This window comes from Podarcis gaigeae (genome assembly GCF_964106915.1).
Source record: "Podarcis gaigeae genome assembly, chromosome: 14".
NCBI lineage: Eukaryota > Metazoa > Chordata > Lepidosauria > Squamata > Lacertidae > Podarcis > Podarcis gaigeae.
Window position 1 is genome coordinate 30,217,654 of NC_139690.1, and position 19,904 is coordinate 30,237,557.

At 48.9% G+C, this 19,904-nt stretch overlaps 1 protein-coding gene across 4 annotated transcripts in view; it reads right to left on the reverse strand.

The window, feature by feature from the left end:
- Nucleotides 1-19,904, reverse strand: part of GRID2IP (Grid2 interacting protein) — a 58,352-nt gene that overhangs the window by 21,032 nt on the left and 17,416 nt on the right. For 3 of the 4 annotated variants that reach the window (XM_083712050.1, XM_083712048.1, XM_083712051.1), the window contains 9 exons: nucleotides 11,711-11,965; nucleotides 9,592-9,677; nucleotides 9,254-9,323; nucleotides 8,821-8,915; nucleotides 5,930-6,113; nucleotides 4,890-5,044; nucleotides 1,247-1,354; nucleotides 255-352; nucleotides 46-163 (listed from right to left, as the gene is read on the reverse strand). In XM_083712050.1, the coding sequence (XP_083568176.1) occupies nucleotides 46-163; nucleotides 255-352; nucleotides 1,247-1,354; nucleotides 4,890-5,044; nucleotides 5,930-6,113; nucleotides 8,821-8,915; nucleotides 9,254-9,323; nucleotides 9,592-9,677; nucleotides 11,711-11,965 (1,169 nt within the window). The remainder of the gene's footprint in view (nucleotides 1-45; nucleotides 164-254; nucleotides 353-1,246; nucleotides 1,355-4,889; nucleotides 5,045-5,929; nucleotides 6,114-8,820; nucleotides 8,916-9,253; nucleotides 9,324-9,591; nucleotides 9,678-11,710; nucleotides 11,966-19,904) is intronic. The other variant, XM_083712049.1, reaches the window with a different exon arrangement.

The following is a 19,904-nucleotide window of genomic DNA, read 5'->3' on the forward strand; positions in this document are numbered from 1 at the left end:
TGCTGCCAAGCCAAGACACAAGGAGGGTGGGGAGTATATTTTCACCTGCTGGGTTTCCTTGCTCTGGAATGGGAGGTGATGTCCTGTGCATGGCTAAGTTGCCCAGCTTCCCTCCAAAGCCAGTGGTCAGCCTGGTTTCCAGTTCTGCATAGACAGCAGACATCTGAAAAAGAGCAGAGGGAAGGAAGGAGTCCCTGTGCGCTCAGCTACCTGCCTGGTCCCACCCCTCCTCACTAGCCAGACCCAGAACTCACCATTTTGGGGTTGGGCGTCTCCGGAAGGGAGGTCCCATCCCCCGCTTGCCTCTCCCCTGCAGCCAAGCGGACTGGCACCTCAGTGGCTTCGCTGGGACCTGATGGGAAGAGAAATGGAGAGGCAGCAGGGGCAGAGGCTGCCAGAGGTGGCTGGGGACCAATTGGGACTGGCAGAGTGGAAAGCAGGGGCACAGGCGAAGCCAGAACCAATGGCAGGCAGAGCCAACACATCCTAGTTTTGTCCCCATCCTAGGGCCCAGCTGAGTTCTGCAAGGCAACATCCAGGCTATGAAGGAGGAAGCTGGCCGCCAGTTCTTCTCCGCAGGAACACTGTCCTTGTTGCACCATGGCCAAACACCCAAGGGTAGGGGAGTCCCAAGCAGAAAATCAGGAACCTCATCTTCTCAAGCCACTCAAGAGCCACTGTGCATTCCGCAGCATGTCCCCAAAAAGTGTAGAACTGGACTGGGGAACCTTTGGGAAAGGGTGGGTGTGGCTCTCCAGGGCTCTCTGTCTGGCCCCCAGAAATCTCCCCCGGCCACACCCTTCCCCACAAAGGAAGAAGTGCCTTTGTTGTTTAATCATCATGAAAATTCACCAGTGCGAATTTCTCCTAATAAACACTTTTTTGCAGTTTTGATTCATGTACACATTTTTGCAAGCAATTTCCCTTAATGCGATGCAGTCTCGCTACATTGCTTTCACTAATATATGCATGTCTATGCACACTTTACCTTTGTACATGCACATTTATAGACATTTCTTGGGCGGGAAACTGCATTGCAAAGTGTGTGGATTTCAAAGGAGGGCTGAGCTTCAGCTTTTATATTGTTTCAGGAAGTGAGAATTGGATAGATTTGCCTCTCAATGAGAACTGAAGCAGATTTCTCCACCATCCCAACCTCCTGCATATCAGCCGGGTGAGTGGAGCTAGTCAAAAGTGGGAAGGAACAGAAAGACAATCTTCTGAGAACACAGAGAGTGTGACCTACCTCCAGCTCCACTGCCCTCAGGACTGTGGGTGGGGACACTTTCCCGGCACGCTGAGGCCCCCCGCATGGAGCTACGGTGCCGATCCTCTGCCTCTGTCTCAACTGCAGCTGAAAAAGAAGTGGAACTGCCTGAGAGATGCCCAAGGCTGCAGTGTTTGGGACTTGACAGTCACGATTGAAGGAAAGTAAGAGGAGGCAGGAAAGAAGCTTATCAAATCATACACCACATGGATGGTTTTTTGTCTCCATCAGTTGTAACGCTAGAACTCATGGGCATCCAATGAAGATGAATGTTGGAAGAGTCAAGACACAAAAGAAAGTCCTTCTTCATGCAGCGCATAATTAAACTATGGAACTCCCTTCCACAGGAGGCAACGATGGTCATGAGATCCAATGTTATGAGAGAGGGAGAAAAACTTTTCTCTATCCACTTTCTTCAAATCATGCATAATTGTATAAGTTTCCTCTCAGAGTTTATCCACTCTTCCTCTGGCCCAGCTGTTTCCCCCCAGAGAAAACTGCTCTTCGGTGCTCAATCGGAGCAGACAGCAATACGAGTGTTCTACGGATTGCTGTTTGTTCTGATTTAGAGCTAAAGAGTAGATTTTCCCTGGGAACGGAGTGTGGCAGAGAGAAAACCACAAGTGGAAGTGTGGATGAGCCCTTTATCACATTTTCTCTAACTAAAAATCCCCAGATGCTTCCATCTTTCCTCAAAGGGGAGTCATTGGGGTTGCTCTTTTCTGAACCATGAGGACATCTGGCAATAACAAATGCATGGAGGATAAGGCTATCAGCAGCTAGTAGCCACAATGGCTGTGTATGACCTCCAGTAAGAGAGTGGGATGCTTCCCCATATAACTTGCAAGGAATCGTAAGTGGGGAGTGTTGATGTTGGACCAAAGGTCCTGCTTGCAGGTTTCCCGGAAGAGGAATCCGGTTGGCCACTGTGAGAACAGGTTGATGGACTAAATAGCCGCCCCCCCCCCCCCCCGCCATGAGATCCAGCACTGCAGGGCCCTTCATAACAACAGCAACTATTTTATTATTTGTACCCCAACCCATCTGACTGAGCTGCCCCAGCCTCTCCCAGTGGCTTCCAACAAATATAAAAGCATCATAAAACAACCAACATTAAAAGCTTCCCCATACAGGGCTGCCTTCAGATGCCTTCTAAAAGTTGTATAGCTATTTATCTCCTTGACATCTGATGGAAGGGCGTTCCACAGGGAGGGTGCCACTACAGAGAAGGCCCTCCACCCGGTTCTCTTCTCATCAACTCCCTAGAGGAAGCATGGGCTATAAATGACAAAAGTAACATTCAGGGCAAGGGCATGGAATAAAATCCAGGGGGGTGGGCTTCAGCAGCTCCCAGCCAGCTATGGCTACATCCAGCACAGCCACACTGGGGATTTCTGGTCAAACTCTGCATCTATTCATTCCAAGACTGCAGGAGCTGTTCCTGGAAGGGCTGTAGCTCAGTGATAGAACACCTGCTTTGCATGCAGAAGGTCCCAAGTTCAAATCCTGACAAAGGTTATATCTAACCTTCAGAAGACATCTGAAGGCAGCCCTGTCTAAGGAAGCTATTTAGTGTGGTGTTGTTGTTGTTGTTTCTTCCAGGTAAGGCAGGCAAATGCTCCCTGGCTGAATCCCTGGAGAGTCCCTGCCAGTCAGTGTAGACAATACTGAGTCAGTCTACAGCAGGTTCCCATGATCTTCCTCATAGCTGCTTTTGCTCTTTGTGAAAGGGCTGGTGTGTTTACACACATTCTCTCAGGTGCCTGCTCTCCCAACGCGCCCTCTCCCCTTTGGCCTCGACGGCGTTTGAGCTGCTCCCTGGTGTAAAAATAATCTCATTGCCACAAACACGGGCATTTGCTCGCAAATAACTGTTCCCCAAAGCCGAAGATTAAGACCTTTCATTCTAAATTTACCCTGCTGGGGATCTAATGCCCACAATCCCCTAAAACACACAGCTGGTGCCGAGGTTGCCACAGCAACTGGAGAGAGCAACAGTGCGGGAAGGAGGTGGGGTGGGCCCTTCACGGCAGGAACTCGGGTGATGCATTAATACCCACACAATTTCCCTAAAAGAGAGCTTTGCGGACTGGTATTTTTACGAGCTGGCTGGATTCCTTAACTTATGGTGGCAATTGCAGCCCTCCACACCTTTCTGTCTGGCCCTCAAGACTCTTCCCGGAGCGCTTTTGCTTGGTTGGAATGTGTCCAGCGCTGTGATGATGCCTCTAGCTTGCCTAGATGCAGAGATATAGATGGATGTCACTCCTGTGCGGCTGGAATGCACCTGTTTTCCATGGATTGTGTCCAACTAAGTTTTAATCAGCATTTGACCCATGGAAATGAATACACCTAAGTTAAATCGCACTCACTGATTTCAATGGGTCTACTATAATGATGACTAATGCTGGGCACAACCCCATTGTATTCATATAGAGCATTTAGTCCCAAGTGGCCTCAATGTTATTTACACGGTCGTAAATCTAATTCCAAGTTAACAGAATGTACTAGAAATAGCTGCAAGTTATCAATAACAAAACTCAAAACAAACAAACCCAATACTATAATACAGAGCAGGCTCAGAAACCATCTAACTAAAGTCTGAAAAGTGAAAGAAAAGTAAATGTAAGCATTTCATGCCAAAAGCAGCTCCATCTAAAATAGCTGTTTTGGTTTGCATCTCATTCCGAGAAGTGCAAATTAGGTAGTTTCCCATTAAAGTGCAGACAAAAAAGAACTTCTCACCCACTGCTATCTTGAACATGACAACATAAGAAGCACCTGCTTGCTGAATCAGGCCCTAGGGGGTCCATCAAAGCTCAGCATCCTGTTCTCACTGTAACCAACCAAATGCACCACTGGGAAACTCAAAAGCAGGCTCTGCCCAGGCCCTCTCCTGCCTTGTGATCCTTGGTGACTGGCACTCAGGGGCAAATACGCTCTGCATATGTTTGGCTTGAGTTATATCCAAGGCAACACAATGACCAAGTACAACAATGCAATTATATGAACTCTTTATATGAACTCTTATATAATCAATATGAACCCTTTATATAATCTATAGAGAACATTGAACAGTATGAAATATATGAAATATGCACTCTCTGCAAAACCAAATAAACAGAAATCTTATAAATCTCTGAAAATCACAAAATATGCACTCTTGATTCTCTTGAAAACATAGAACTCTTTATATAATCTATACAGAACATTGAACAGTATGAAACATAGAATCTGACCCATTGCTTCTTTCAGAGACTTGCATAGTCTACAAAGACTTTCAGAGACTTATAAGACTTATGTTTATTTGGTTCTATGTTTTCAAGAGAATCCATCAAGAGTGCATATTTTGTGATTTTCAGAGATTTATAAGATTTCTGTTTATTTGGTTTTGCAGAGAGTGCATATTTCATATATTTCATAATGTTCAATGTTCTGTATAGATTATATAAAGAGTTCATATTGACATCGCATTGTTGTACTTGGTCATCGTGTTGCCTTGGATATTACTAATAATTGTTTGCAACACAGGGGTTTAATATGTTTGGCTTGAGACAGACACTCGAGCTCCTGAGCAGTGCCACCCACGGGTGCTCCTCCCCACCAGGTGCTGGCTGCTTACCTGCCACTGATTTGTAGCCAAGGAACCTGGTGATCTTCTGCTGACAGTGCTCTTGCTCCTCATACGTCAGCAGCTGGTAGATGAACTGCCAGATGACCTGCTTGGAGGGGGTGTCCAGGACTGGATAGACGTCCACTATGAGGGTGTCTATGTTCCTGGGGTGGGGACAAGAGAAAATACAACAGTGTTTTTTGGGGGGAGCTGGAAAATAGGATGCAATGTTCTTTGGCGCCACCAGAAGATGCCCTGGTCTCTTGACCTCTGCTGCCCCTGTGCCTTTAAAAGGAAATCTGCCTGGAACAAATTAGTTAGGTGAGGCTTCCCACATTGCTTGTCCTCCTTACCAGCAAGAAAGCGTCACTTTTGTCAGGTTGCCGCTGAAGGCACTTGAGAATTCAAAGATGCCTCCCATCTTTCCATAGAAAGATTTAAGCTCTGTCTTGCTAGATCAGAGCTTTCCAAAGTGTGTGTCGCAACACATTAGTATGTTGGCTGCAGTGTGTAGGTGTGTCAAATGAACATTCCCCATGCTCCTTCTGGGGCTAGAAAGCAGTTAGTTTAACCTCTGGTTTGCTAGTAAAACTGAATTACTGTCACGAAATGATGCCTGTCTATAAAGTGTGTCACCAACATGAAAAGTTTGGAAAGCTCTGAGCTAGATAGTGCTATCAAGAAGAGACAGCTCTGCTTGGAATTAGGTTAGTTGCAATAAGGCATCAGGGCAAGTTAGACCTGCCTTAGACCAGTTGCTGGCACATGGTGTCAGAAGTGGGACATTTTCTTAAGAACATACCTCTGGCGGTGGTGGTGAACCACCCACCAGCTCCTGGTGCAAGCCTTGAATTGCAAGCCCCTGGCTCCTAATGAAAGGAATCACATGGACTCAGCTGTCAAAGTGTTGGGTCTACAAGAACCACACTAGGCCCAGATGCAGGACTCAGGTAACAGAGAGCACATGGTAAATGGATGCTGCTGCAGGTCCTAACAGGGCTTTGGATGCCCCACTCAGAAATGAATGGAGGGAATAACCAGCAGGCTACCTGTGCTGGAAGAAACTCTCCAGTGCTTTGCAGATTGTGTAGCGCTCTGGCGGCGTAAGCAGGTGTTCCAGCTGCTGGTGGAAGGTCCTCCCTTGGATCTTGATGCTGGAGGGCAGGATCTCAGCAACCCACTGCAAGGAGGTGAGTGCCGAAGAGGAGTTGGGGCTCTCCGATGACTCGCCGTCTGCACATAAATAGATAAATCATGGCAAAGCAGGAAAACAGGCAGGTGTGCCTTTGAGCCAAGGTGAGAGATTGGGGCATGAACCCTCCAGTGACCATTCAGCATAAGCAAGGGTTTTCGGGGGGGTTGCACAATAAATGCACTCCTTTCCCTCTCATTTTGACTGTGCAAATCTTTGCATTGCCCCTCAATGTGGTAGGAAGAGAGGAAGCTGCCTTAGTCAGACCCTTTGGTCCATCCAGCTGAGTATCATCAGGGACCTTTTGAATCCACAGCATGTGCTCTAGCACTGAGATAGAGCCCTTTCCCTAAAAATAAGATTCTAGTTCTCATAAAGTAAAGGATCATTAGGTCCAGTCGTGACCGACTCTGGGGTTGCAGCGCTCACCTCGCTTTATTGGCTGAGGGAGCTGGCGTACAGCTTCCGGGTCATGTGGCCAGCATGACTAAGCCGCTTCTAGCGAACCAGAGCAGCACACAGAAACACCGTTTATCTTCCCACCTATTTATCTACTTGCACTGCATGCTTTCGAACTGCTAGGTTGGCAGGAGCTTAGTGTGCTTAGGGCTGCTTAGTGTGCTTGGGGCTGCAGCCTTAATGCTCATGGATGGCATAGGATTTGGACCGTTTTTAAGGATTTTAGCAATACTCTCCCAATATCCCCCTGGCAGCTTTATGAAGTTTCATGTGATTTGTTTCTGCAGTGCCTAAGGAGCGGATGTTGACTTCCGTTACCTCCCTAAAGCAGACAACCGCCTATTTTGCAAAATCACAAGCTACAAACTGCTCCTGTCCAAAAGCCATGTAGCAGGTTGTTAAACCTTCGTGTGTTTGAAGGGATGTGGTCTGGAAAGAACCCCCACCGTGATAAATCAGAGTTAGCGTTCCCCCTGGAAGTTTAGCTGACATGAACCATGCCCAGTCCTCACCACCCTGAAGTAATCACTGTTCTGAACCTGTCTTTTAAAGTGGCAGTGCTTCCCAATGCCTCCCTCTCAAAGCACATGACTCCATCCCAAGCAAAACAAAAACAAAAAACAAAAACCCAGCTGAATCCTCTTGCAAATCTTTGGTGGCTCCAAATATTAACTTTCCCCAACACAGAGATCACTCAGGGTACTGATAGCATGGCATCGCTTGTGTCCATCCTTTGAAAAAGCCACGTTCTCCTTTCAAGCCCTATCAGGTAACTATTTTATTTTATTTATTATTTTAACAAATTAAATAAATACTAAACCACTGAACTACAACAGTCTCTAGGCCAGGCATGGCCAAACTTGGCCCTCCAGCTGTTTTGGGACTACAGTTCCCATCATCCCTGACCACTGGTCCTGATAGATGGGGATGATGGTGTTGTAGTACCAAAACAACTGGAGGGCCAAGTTTGGCCATGCCTGCTCTAAGCGGTTTGTGGAGATAACAATATTAAAAAATATAAATCAATATCAGGCAGGTGATATTCTTAAGAGGGTCTCTTCTTCAGTCTCCAGAGAGTAGCTGGAAGTGGGGAGGCAGAAAAAGGTCCTCCTTTCCTTCCACCCTGCAGTTTTAATCTGAAATCTTAGGCGCAGTGCTGCACCCAGAGCTCAGAAACTGCTCACGCTAATGAAATTCCCTGTCCCAAAATGCACCTAGAACAATGCGAGTTTCAAACACTGCCACTGACAGACAGCCCTGAAGACCTAAATGACCAGGCAGGGAAACAGGGGGTCAGGGGGTCCTTGAGAGCCAGAGTGGTGTAGTGGTTAAGAGCGGTAGTCTCGTAATCTGGGGAACCGGGTTCGCGTCTCTGCTCCTCCACATGCAGCTGCTGGGTGACCTTGGGCCAGTCACACTTCTCTGAAGTCTCTCAGCCCCACTCACCTCACAGAGTGTTTGTTGTGGGGGAGGAAGGGAAAGGAGAATGTTAGCCGCTTTGAGATTCCTCAGGGTAGTGATAAAGCGGGATATCAAATCCAAACTCTTCTTCTCTTCTTCCTGAGGTATCCCAGGTTCTTAAGGTCCTTGTAAACAGCATGCTCCCTCCAACCCCAACACACAGAATGCTGTGTTGCTTATGAGCAACAAAAGGTTTCTCATAAATAAGGAAACAACAAAAATTGCCACATCAGAAATAGCCTCAATGTGGAGGGGCCCTAACTTGGCAGTTTTTAAGCCCCCTGACTCAGTTGCAGGAACATAGGAAGCTGCCTTATACAGAGCCAGACCAGGATCAGTCTATTGAGCTCAATATTGTCTACACTAACTGGCAGCAGCTGTCCAGAGTTTCAGGCAGGGGTCTCTCCCAGCCCTATCTGGAGATGCCAGGGACTGAACCAGGGACCTTCTGAATGCAAAGCAAGGGCTCTGCCACTGAGCTGCAGGCTGATGTTCTCTTTGCCACTCGGGAACTGTAGTTTTGTGAGCACCTTGACTTAGACTCTTAGAAATGCATGGCTGTATTCAATGCTGCACCTACTCAAAGCAGAAGCACTGAAATTAAGGGACATGATCAAGTAAGGTTCATTACTTTCAGTAGGTCTACTGTAAGCAGAACTTGGTTGACACAGCCCATCATTTCCAGGGTTGCTACCTTGGGCGTCCTGCAAGCTGCAGGCGAGAGGTGGCATCTCGCCTCACGCAGAGGCTGAGAGGAAAGTAGAATGTGCTCCCCTCCCATTCCAACCCTGGGACCAAATCTTCCCCTCGACCCATCTGTGATCTTACCACTGGAAAAGCTCACAATGCCTTCTTCAACCACCAAGGTGGGCATTGCCCCACTGCCCTGAAGCATGGACACAACCTTCTCATGGGAGCAGTTCCTGCAGAGTGAGAGAAAGACTCTTGTGACAGCCACACAAGAAAAGCCCTTCAAGGGAGGGCAGGTGGGTACTGCGCTGAGCAGATTTGCACAAAGTAGGACAGCATTCATCGACCTGGTGCCCTCCAGACACATTGGACCACAGCTCCCATCAGCCTCTGCCAGCACAGCCAGAGCATCTGGAGACCACCCACCAGGTCAACAAAGGCTGAAGCAGGATAATGCATCTCCTTCTTGGGATGCATGGGATTCCAGAGGGGCATTGCAGCCTCCCTGGGTGCAGGCATTCCAGCGCCCCAGGGGGGGTGATGGGTAGACACAAAGGAGCAGCTCCTTCACCTCATATCCAGGCCGTTTAGGAACAAGATCCTGTCCCCAGCTCTCAAGGATGCTTTGTCAGCTGGACTCCCTAGAAATGGGGGGCAGAGGGAGAGAGAGCACAAATTGATCAGCCATTCAGGACTGGGCAGATGATCCCCTGCCTCAAAAGCACAGTTTCCTAAAGATACAACGCTCACACCAACCACCAACCTTTCTCTTCCATGATTGCATTTATGGGCTTAAAGTTTGGTCAGAAAAATGAAAAACATACAGAGAACTTGGAGTTAACCTGCAAGTGCCATTTCTGGAAATGAAAGCATCAGTGGTATTCTGCAGGACACCGTGGTTCTCCTTACCAGGCAAGACGGACTCTATCCACACGGGGGCATGTCCACGTAACGTAAACCCAAAGCTCCTGCTGCCTTTGTAGACACGAACAGTCCTGGGGGGAAACAAGCAAGTTACTAGTCCTTATCGGTGGCGGAGCTTCATGCTCTGGCACCGGAGGGGGGGGGCAGAGAACAGGCAGGGACGTGGCTGGTATGCGTCCTGGGGGTGGGGCGTGCATCCTGGGGGCTCCCCCTGCACTCCTCTTCCTCCACCAGTGGTTCTTATGTTGGTTGGCACTGGGGCAGGAGCTTCAGAAACTCCAGGGAAGAACAAGCCTCCTTCTGGCTTCTGTTCTCCAGCCCCACCTCCCTTTCCTTGTGAAGATGAGTCTCCTTCTTCCCCCCCCCCCTTTTTAAATAATAAAATTTTATTAAGACTTTTCATAATACAATAAAACAAATTATCTAACCGAACCAAAAGAAGAAAAGAAAGAACAGAGAAATGAAAAGAATTTAAAGTCCTCTCTCACAGGTATATCTTAACCTTTGCCCCATACAGAAAAGGTTGTACCTTCCCAGCTCTCACCTTCCCCCACCTTAGGAGATCTCACCTCCCCTGCCTCCTTCAACAACCATCTATCACCTACATTGGCATGCAGTTCTTCCCAGTTCTGCCATTGCTACCTCTGGCTGTGGAGGCAAAGCCAAGGCATCATGGCTAGTGGCCACTGACGGCCTTCTCCAGCTCTATAAGGAAGAGGCTCACGAACCCACACTGCACCTTGAACTTGGGCATCAGGGTCGCAGTTCCTAGCGTGGTTAGTAATTCTCAAGCAAGGTCCTGCGTCAGATAATGATATACTGGATGGCTGAAGGAGAGAGCCATAGAGATGGTCTCCTCTGCTTGTTGCCATGGTTGTTGCACCCACCATAGATGGCTTGCTGTACAAAGGAAGGTCAATGTGGCATGTTAACCTACGCACGCCCCACAGCATCAGCATCAAGAGCATGGGGAAGGCCACCAGCTCAGGAAAATGTGGCAGATTGTTATTTCAAAGCCAGCGCTTCTTTGTTTGTTTATGACATTTCTATTTAACCGCAGGTGAAATAACAGCAGATAGAATCAGGATTCAAGGTGACCTTAATAGGATGGAGAACTGGGCCAAAACTAACAACATGAATTCCAACAGGGACAAAGGTAAGGTTCTGCAATTAGGCAGGAATATTCAGATGAACAAATGCAGGATGAGGGACACCTGGCTTGACAGCAGTGCATGTGAAAAGAATCTGGGTGTCTCAACTCTACAATTCTAGGATCAACTGCTGGCAGCCTTGTACTGCAGAGAGGCCTGTGCACCTGTTAATTCAAGGGTAGCCAATGTGGGGCCCTCCAGTTGTTAGAATCATAGAGTTGGAAGAGAACCTGAGGATCATCTAGTCCAATCCTCTACAATGCAGGAATATGCAGCTGCCCCATACGGGGATCAAACCTGCAACCTTGGCGTTATCAGCACTACACCCTAACAAACAGAGCTATCCTATGAGACATTAGCTCCAGCGCGCATGGCCATTGGCTAGGGAGTCTGGAGGGCACTCAATCGATTACGCTCCTGTGCTAAATAAGTCCATACATAAAACAAAACACTTAAGAAGAATCACACAGGGGTTTGTTTTGCAGCCCTTATGATTCTGTGATGATGGCTTCTTCCTTCATTCTATAGATTTACAGATCTATACTGTTTAAATCGCAAGGACGTGGGTGGTGCTGTGGGTTAAACCACAGAGCCTAGGACTTGCCAATCAGAAGGTTGAATCCCCGCGATGGGGTGAGCTCCCGTTGCTCAGTCCCTGCTCCTGCCAACCTAGCAGTTCGAAAGCACCTCAAAGTTCAAGTAGATAAATAGGGAAGGTAAACGGCGTTTCCGTGCACTGCTCTGGTTCACCAGAAGCGGCTTAGTCATGCTGACCACATGACCCGGAAGCTGTACACCGGCTCCCTTGGCCAATAAAGTGAGATGAGCGCCGCAACCCCAGTGTCGGCCACGACTGGACCTAATGGTCAGGGGTCCCTTTACCTTTACTGTTTAAATCACAGAATGCAAACACCTGCAGTGAATTCCAAAGGTCTGTGGGAAGGGGGAGTTACCTGCGAGCAGCCCCTGAGCCCACATTGCTGGCGATGAGGGAAGTCGCCTTCCTCAAGCTTTTGCCGTTCTCCTCGTGGCTCCTCGGCACTGAGCTGGCCCGCGTGGAGACCAGGAGGCGCTCGTGGTGGTCCTCGCTGCGGCTGCGCCTCAGCCGACTGGCAGAGTGCTTGCTCTTGGCATGGCACAGTTTGCTGATGAGGCTCTGGGAGACCACCTCGTCGAAGCGCTGTCGGTGTTTCCTGGGGATGAAGATCCTGGAGAACATGGCAAGGGAGAAGCATTAGGGAAGTGGCAGGGCAGGGCAGGTTCCAGCAATCCAGAGCCTCACAAACCCATCATGGCAGAAGAAAACCCAGCATTTATAAGAGCACAGAGGGAGCTGAAGCAGAGTCCTCTGATCCTCAGCTGCTGCGTTCTGATATTATCGGAATCAAATGCACAGCTTGTCCTCCTGAATGCTGGATCTAAACACCTTGCAAAGAGAGGAACGAGCTTCTGAGCTCACGACAGCCATGTGCCGGTTGCAATTTGGTGCCTTTGGCTGGCTGGTGTTTCACCAGATACCCTTTTATTCTCCCAACATAGGGAGTACGTCGGATCTGGCAGGTGAAATCTGCACGCGGGTGACACGCTTGCTGTTTGCAAGCCAGCCCCAAAGTGTGGAGTATTTTTAATGCTCAACTCACAGGTGGTGTTTTCTCTTCACTACGGTCTGACAGCAAAATCACAATGAGCTCACCAGCCACGCATCCCACCCGCTGAAGGCATCTTTGCTGCACTTGGCATTCGGGAACGCAAACGCCCACGCCAAGCCTACCCACACAGGCAGAGCAGCTGAGGATGCTTTGGTCTTTTTGCAGGGCTACTTGGCAGCTACCAGGATGCCCAAAATATTGGAACAAAGTCGCTGCCAGGTGCAATCGAGTGTGGGTTTTGATTTCCTCTGCAGGGGCATCCAAGTTGAGATGGAACTCTCCTGAGGCTAAAGGTGTGTGTACGGAGGTGGGCTCCGTGGAAGACTGATGGCATTGCTGTGAGATAAGGTTTAATTTATACCAATATACAGGATGAGCATAGGGTGAAAGGATGCAGAGGTGGACTACATGACCCTTGGAGTCCTTTCCAGCTCAGCAACCCTACGATTAACACTCCGACGGGGCCTATTCCCCACTTGGGGGTGGAGGAGGTAATCAGAGGGCTGTTGAAGGGATCCCAGGAACATACATTGGGCAAAAGATTCCTGCATTGCAGCGGGTTGGACTAGATGACCCTCATGGTCCCTTCAACTCCACGATTCTAGAGCATCCACCTAACCCCAGTCCTACAATATTTTTCACTGCCTGCTTTGTATGCAATTGGGCTATTCCCTCCACACACACTTGTGGCGGAGGTTGCAGGGCATGTGGGGCACCAGCTGGCAGACCGCCTGGGGGGCTCCTGCCACTTAAGACACCAGCCCCACCCTGCCTAATGGGCTAGGCAAGTTCTCCTCACCGCAGGCATTCTTTGCAAATGGCTTTGCCCGAGGGGGGTCACCACCGTCCTCCCCTTTCCCCTTCTTGCTCCAGAGATGAGAAGGCCCTCCTCCAGCCTCCTTGCTTCTCCCTGCCTTTCTCTTCTGTCTCCAATGCCTGAAGCCCAGGCAGGCAGCCCCCCCCCCTTCTCCTGCCTCTTTCACAGAGCTGCCTGTTTCCCATGGAGGTGACGCCACTGCAGCTTCTCTGAGGAAGAGGGCTCCAAAAAGCACCAATTAATTGGCCTCAAATTACATCCTGTGATCAGGGGGAGAAACTTCACACAGCAAAAGTATTAACAGCAGCAGCGGGAACAGCAGCTATTCTAGAAAAGGCAACACATACTAATAGTTCACCCTTCGCAGAGTTACCATTAACAGTGGCTGCCCTTAACAGTGCCCAGAATAATTTGAGGTGAAAAAAAATATGCTTGGAAGGAATTGTATGTATGCAGCCAATTTATTTTGTTGCTGGGCTTAGCTGGACAGAAGGCCTGCCCCTGGGGGCTGCTGGACCTTTCGGCCCCTTCCTCTTCCCCACCGGTACAAAGTGTGTTGACCAGGGCACAGACCAGTGATATATTTCCCTGGTGTTAAAAACTTAAGATGAGCCTGCTGGATCAGGCCAAGGGCATCCTGTTCTGACAGTGGCCAACCAGATGCCTCTTCTGAGAAACCCACAAACAGCGCCCAAGTAGACATCAATAACCTTTTCTTTAATTTTCCTGATCCTTCTTGAAAGCCCTCCATATGGGTGCCATCACTGCTTCCTGTGGGAGTGAGTGCCACAGTTTAACTATACAGTGGTACCTCGGGTTAAGTACTTAATTCGTTCTGGAGGTCCGTTCTTAACCTGAAACTGTTCTTAACCTGAAGCACCACTTTAGCTAATGGGGCCTCCTGCTGCCGGCGCACTGCCAGAACACGATTTCTGTTCTCATCTTGAAGGAAAGTTCTTAACTCTAACCCATAGGTACTATTTCTGGGTTAGCGGAGTCTGTAACCTGAAGCGTATGTAACCTGAAGCGTATGTAACCCGAGGTACCACTGTATAGTCGCTCACTTGAATCCTTCTCCCACTGAGGCAAAATGGAAATTGAATGAGATAAGGCCGGTGGCAGGGGAGGAGGGTTGTGGATGGGAGGCAGCAGAGGGGAAGGGAGGAGGAGGGGAGTGGTGACTTGTGGGCCTAGATCTGCTGCCATTCCCAATGGCCCAGAGGCTGCTGTCCAGAGGCAATTGCTCCACCTTGCCTCATGGGAGGGCCGGCCCAGCCCTCTCCTGATTTGTAGTCAAGGGATGGGCCCAGAATGGCACATAATCAGAGAGAAGTAACAGGGAGTGGGATATTTCTATCTGCTTTCTCTGCACCATGCACCTCTATCATGTCTCTATTTTCATGCCTTTTTTCTAAACTAGGAAGCCCCAGAGGTTGCAACCTTTCCTCATCTGGGGTTAGTCCTAGCCCTTTGATCATTCTGCACAGGTATCATTTTTGCACAAGAGGGAAAGGCAGCCATCTGGTCAGGGCCTGGCCTTGGATAACAACCCTTCGAACTTGTTTCAGCTGCTGGGGAGGTTTAAATAGCCAAATAGATGGGCTGAGTCAAAGAGACACTCACATCCATGTCAACAGGGATTGTGCAGAAGACCCTCCTGGTAGACTTTGATCTGTCATCTACCAGTCCCAAAACCTGCTGACTGATGTGGCTCTTCATTTTTCTTCATTCTGGGTCACCTGTTGACAACTCAGTGAGAGCTGGTGGATGGGAGAGGGATGAGTGGGTTATCATTGCAAAAGCAGCTAAAGTGCACCTTGGACCTATCAGCTCCACAGGAAGACACATCTCCGGGTAGATTAAATACATCGCACTGGATTACTCTCGGTTTATAGCGTATAAACCCAGCCAGGCTGCCAGATTGGGAGGGGTGGGAGGAGGGACGAAATGCCATAGCCTCAGGGGACTGCGTTAGCTTGAAACTAAGGACCAATTTACCCAGTTATAGCTGCCACAAATTGCTGGACTTGGCCTGGCGGCCAATCTTGCCAATATCTCTGATGCATACTGAGATCCTCGAGGCCCATGTCTCCTGCTGGGAAAGGCTCCAAGGACTGTGTAAAGAGCATCAGAAGGCTGGAGTGGGTAAAGGGATTCATTTTTAAGAGCAGAGAATGGCATGGTAGAGGCAGCATCGCTCTTCACAAACACAGGAATCCGCCTTACACCAAGTCAGACTATGGTCGCCTTCATGCCATGCATTGAAAGCCATATCGTACCACTTTGAATAGTCATGCCTTCCCCCAAAGAATTCTGGGAAGTGTAGTTCGCAAAGAGTTTGCTGAGAGTTGTTAGAAGGCCCTTATTCCCCTTACAGAGCTTCGGCTCTCAGAGTTCCCTGGGAAGAGGCATTGATTGCTAAATCACTCTAGGAACTGTACCCCTGTGAGGTTCTCCTAACAATTCTCAGAACCCTTCACTACACTTCCCAGGATTCTTTGGGAGAAGCCAGGGCTGTTTAAAGTGATATCAATGCTTCAAATGCATGGTGCAAATGTGGCCAAATTGGTCCATCTAGCTCGGTATTGCCTACACTGACTGTCAGAGGCTCCCGGAGGGCTTCAGATGGGGACATTCCACAGTCCTATCCAGAGACGCTGGTCCTCAAAGCAGAGGCCTTCTGCATGCATAGCAGATGCTCTACCAATGAGCTGCAACCCTTCCTGTAGGAATGCAAGAAGCTGCTTTCCAGAGTCAGACCACTGGTTTATCAAGCTCAGTGTTATCTACAGTATTTTTACTGGAAATGGCTCTCCAAGGTTTCAGGCAGCAGACATGCCCAGCACTGCCAGGAGATGCCATTGAGGGCAGAACAGATTTTTTTTTAAGTCTGAAAACAAAACATTGATTGCATTTATACCCCACCTTTTCTCCAAGGAGTTTAAGGTGGTGTACATAGGTTGCCCCCCCCCAATTTAATCCCCACAACAACCCTATGAGGTAGGTCAGGCTGAGAGGCAGTGACTGGCCCAAGGTCACTCAGTGAGCTTCATGTCTGAGTTGGGATTCAAACCCTGGTCTCCCAGATCCTAGTACAGAACTCTAAACACTACAGCACATTGGCTCTCATGCAAAATTGATTGTTCTGTTTTGAAGTTTTCTTTGCATTGAAATGAACGTAAGCTGCATAAATAGTTACATAACTCACCATTAAGTAGCGAGCAGTGATAGGAATAACATGGTATTTGGCAGAAACCGAACTGCATTGGAACGAAAACATAGGACAGGGTGGAAATTGTTGTCTTCTTACATCACTCCTTTGACATTATTGTGACAACTCTGGGAAATGTTTTTGGCTGGCAACAGATGACAACTCCATGCTCCACTCCCCCCACTATCACTACAGCTTTTTTTATGACGGGTTTAGTAGGGCAACCTGCTGTCTGCATTAATCCCCTCCGTGCATACCCCTTGCTGCCATCTGCCTGGCTTGCCATCGCTTCACATGGCCCAGGGCAGGAAGCCAGAAGAGGGGGAGGGAGGAGAGAGGAGAGAGGCCTCCGATGCTCTGCCAGGTATTTGGGTGACCTTCCCTATTAATATGCAGAAACTCAGTCCCTGGGGTGCTATCACTAGACTGACAGCTTGGTGGACTCCACAGTTGGCTGGGATGCATTGGAGAGGGGTGGGACCTGCTGCAATGCACCTTTTGGTAACCAGAGAAGATCCTGCCTTCCCTGCTTAGGGAATGTAATACACACTGATCAAGTGGCTTTTGTCCTTCCTCCTCTTCCGAAGGGTGACTCTCTCAGAGGAACAGCCAAGAGGGATAGGAAGAGATGGCACTGAAGAGGCAAAGCACAAAGGGCTAGCAAGGAACCTTCTGTCCCCAACTCCTCTCTTCTAAGCAGGCTTTCATAGGATCCTAGAGCTGGAAAGGACCCAGTGGGTCATCTATTCCACACACACCCCTGCAGTGCAAGGGTCTTTTGCAAAGTGAAAACAGCAAGCTTTTTGCTCTAGCTCAACCTTGTCACTTTCTGGCTGGCACTGTCCCCAGGGGACCTTCTGGACACATGCCATGTGGGCCACTGCACACTCCTTGCCAAAGCCAATGCAAAATTCCTTCAAAGGGGACAGAGCTGGCTGGTCCTACCATGCAGCAGGGGGGAGCAGGGTGCTTCAAGTGCAGGTGGAATTTAGGGAGATGGATGAGTAGAGGAGCTGGTGTCCAAGAGATGGCCCTCAAAGAGATGGAGGGTAAGGCAAGCTCTTGGGCTGGCCCTGAAGGGGAGTACCAAAGGAAGAGCGATGCTCCTCAGGAGAGACTGAGCAGGCCTTGTTTTGATAGTTGGGAATGTAAAGCTCCTCCTTCTCCCCAAGCTCCAGGAGCAAACTCTCCTCACTCCAAAGGGGGGGGGGGCTCAGCTGACATTTGCAATCTTCAAAGCCCAGTCAATCGCATTGGTTGACTTGCTGTCAGTACTGAGTTTTCCAATTCTAGCAGACTTTGAAATAATGGATCAGATTTTGGCTCCCCGCAGTGCTGATGCAAACGGAGGAAAGAAGCTCTGTGGATCAAACAGTGGCTCCTATGATCTGACACACACACACATAACAACAAAATGCTTTTTTTTACAAAACTGCAAAAGCCCTTCCTTAGCTTGCTCAAATCTTCTGCAGCAGCTAGAGCAGCTTTCCACAACCTGGTGCCCTCCAAATATTTTATGCTACAAATCCCATCAGCCTCAGCCAGCCTAATCACAGAGACACAACCTAGAGTCCAAAACATCTAAAGGGCACTGGGTTGGCAAAAGCATCATATCTCTTGATGAATGCAAAGAAAAGTGGACTCTTTATTACTGCATTTGCAATTGTTCAAGATAAAAACCTATTTTTTGGGGGGGGGGACTACTTTTGACATTTTAATAGACGTTTATTGTTTGTTTACAGATAGTTGCCTTGGGGATATTATCTTGTGTCGATTGCAGTAGTAATTGTATCACCACCCTGTTCATTGTTTTGGCTCCCACCTGTCTGTCCATTCTCAAAAGCAAGGGCTGGCGGTCTGGTTGGATGGGCTCCTTCGCCCACTTGCTTGCTTACGCCAAGACCGCCTCAGCTCCTGGCAACCAGCACCCCCTGGCCAGCCCCAGAGGCACTATTCGCCTGTGGAGCTTGTAGTCAGTGTTGCAACAAACAGCTGTGCAAGCTTTTGTGAGGCAGAGATGTGAGAGGGCATCAGAGGAGGGAGGGAAGTAAAGAGGGACAGATAACAGGGTTGCCTGCTGCACCCCTGACCATCATTCAAGGCACCTTAGGGTGCCATGGCACACTGGTTGGAAACCACTGCCATAATGAGAAGCCCACAAGGAAGAACCGGACACAAGAGCATTCTCCCCTCCCGTGGTTTCCAGCAACTGGCACTACAGCCTCAGTGTGCTTAGGCTGACAAACAGCAGGCCCCATCAGATCCTCCCATGCCAACAGGCATGAGGCAGGATGCTCAGGGCACTTCCCCCCAGGTCTGAGAAACCAAATGGCTCCCACAGTACTTCACTGGTTCAGCTGAGCAAGGAGTGCTCCAGGTGGGTGGCAGGAGGGGCTGGGAATGGAGTGTCTGTCTTCAGGCCAGATGGTTGGCCATGTAAGAATCCAAAATTATCCACATGGAATCAGATTGCCTGGGAGAGATGGAAAGGGCTCAGTCTGCTCTCAGCCCTTGTTGGAGCAAGTGGCTCCCTTTGAGCTCTCCATGGTCCTGAAACTCCTACCTTCAACTATCAACTCTAGCATCAGACCAGCAAGCAGTCAAGAGTCCTGGGGAAGAAATGCATTGGAAGGCTGGTCTGAGATGGTTCTTGCTGCCTGAAGTGCAGGACAAAATGCCCCACCCACCCCCATCAGACAACCCATGTACAGAAATGAAGTGGGCTGGCCCTTGAATCCTTAATTCTTTACCAGCATCCTCCAGGGACTGCACAGCAAGCAAAGCTCTGCCCAGCATCAGCCTCACCAGGCACCTGCCTCCCTCTGCCTAATGACAGACCTGGCTCTGGTTCCCAGTCATGACTCAGGCCTTGAAACTATCACCCCTTGCCAGGCCTATGCAGAGAGACTTACCCAAATCCCGTTTGTTTTATGGGTTAGGGTTATTTATCCAGCAAGCCTCACTGATGGGTGCAACATTTTAATACTGTCACATTTTTAGCAGTTTCTGCAAAAACAAAACATCCAAGCACAGAAGAAGGAGAATAAATTGATTGTTCTTCAGCTACTGCTAAAACAAACTCTACAGCGTTTTCTTCTGTAGTGGAGTATAGTGTCCCTGATGGGAAGAGATTTAATCTCTGCCAGAGACACAATGCAGCTCAGTTCTAGAAACACATGTTCCCCTGCAACCTCCAGGCAAGAGGGAAAGAAAGTAGCTCGACAAAAGAGGAGGCTGTCTAAAATATGAGACCTGCTGCCCTTGCTAGCCACTGTTGAAAAAGCAACCAAAGTAATAGTGGCAAATCAAAGCCTCCATCATACTGCATTGCAGAAAGGGAATATGCGAAAGCAATAAAATCCACTTGAAGAGCCTTTTGGAAAAGGGAAGCTTAAACATATAACTCATTATGAAAGGTCTCTTGGGAGATGAATACAGATATCTTAAATTAAGTGTAGCCAAAAAGAACT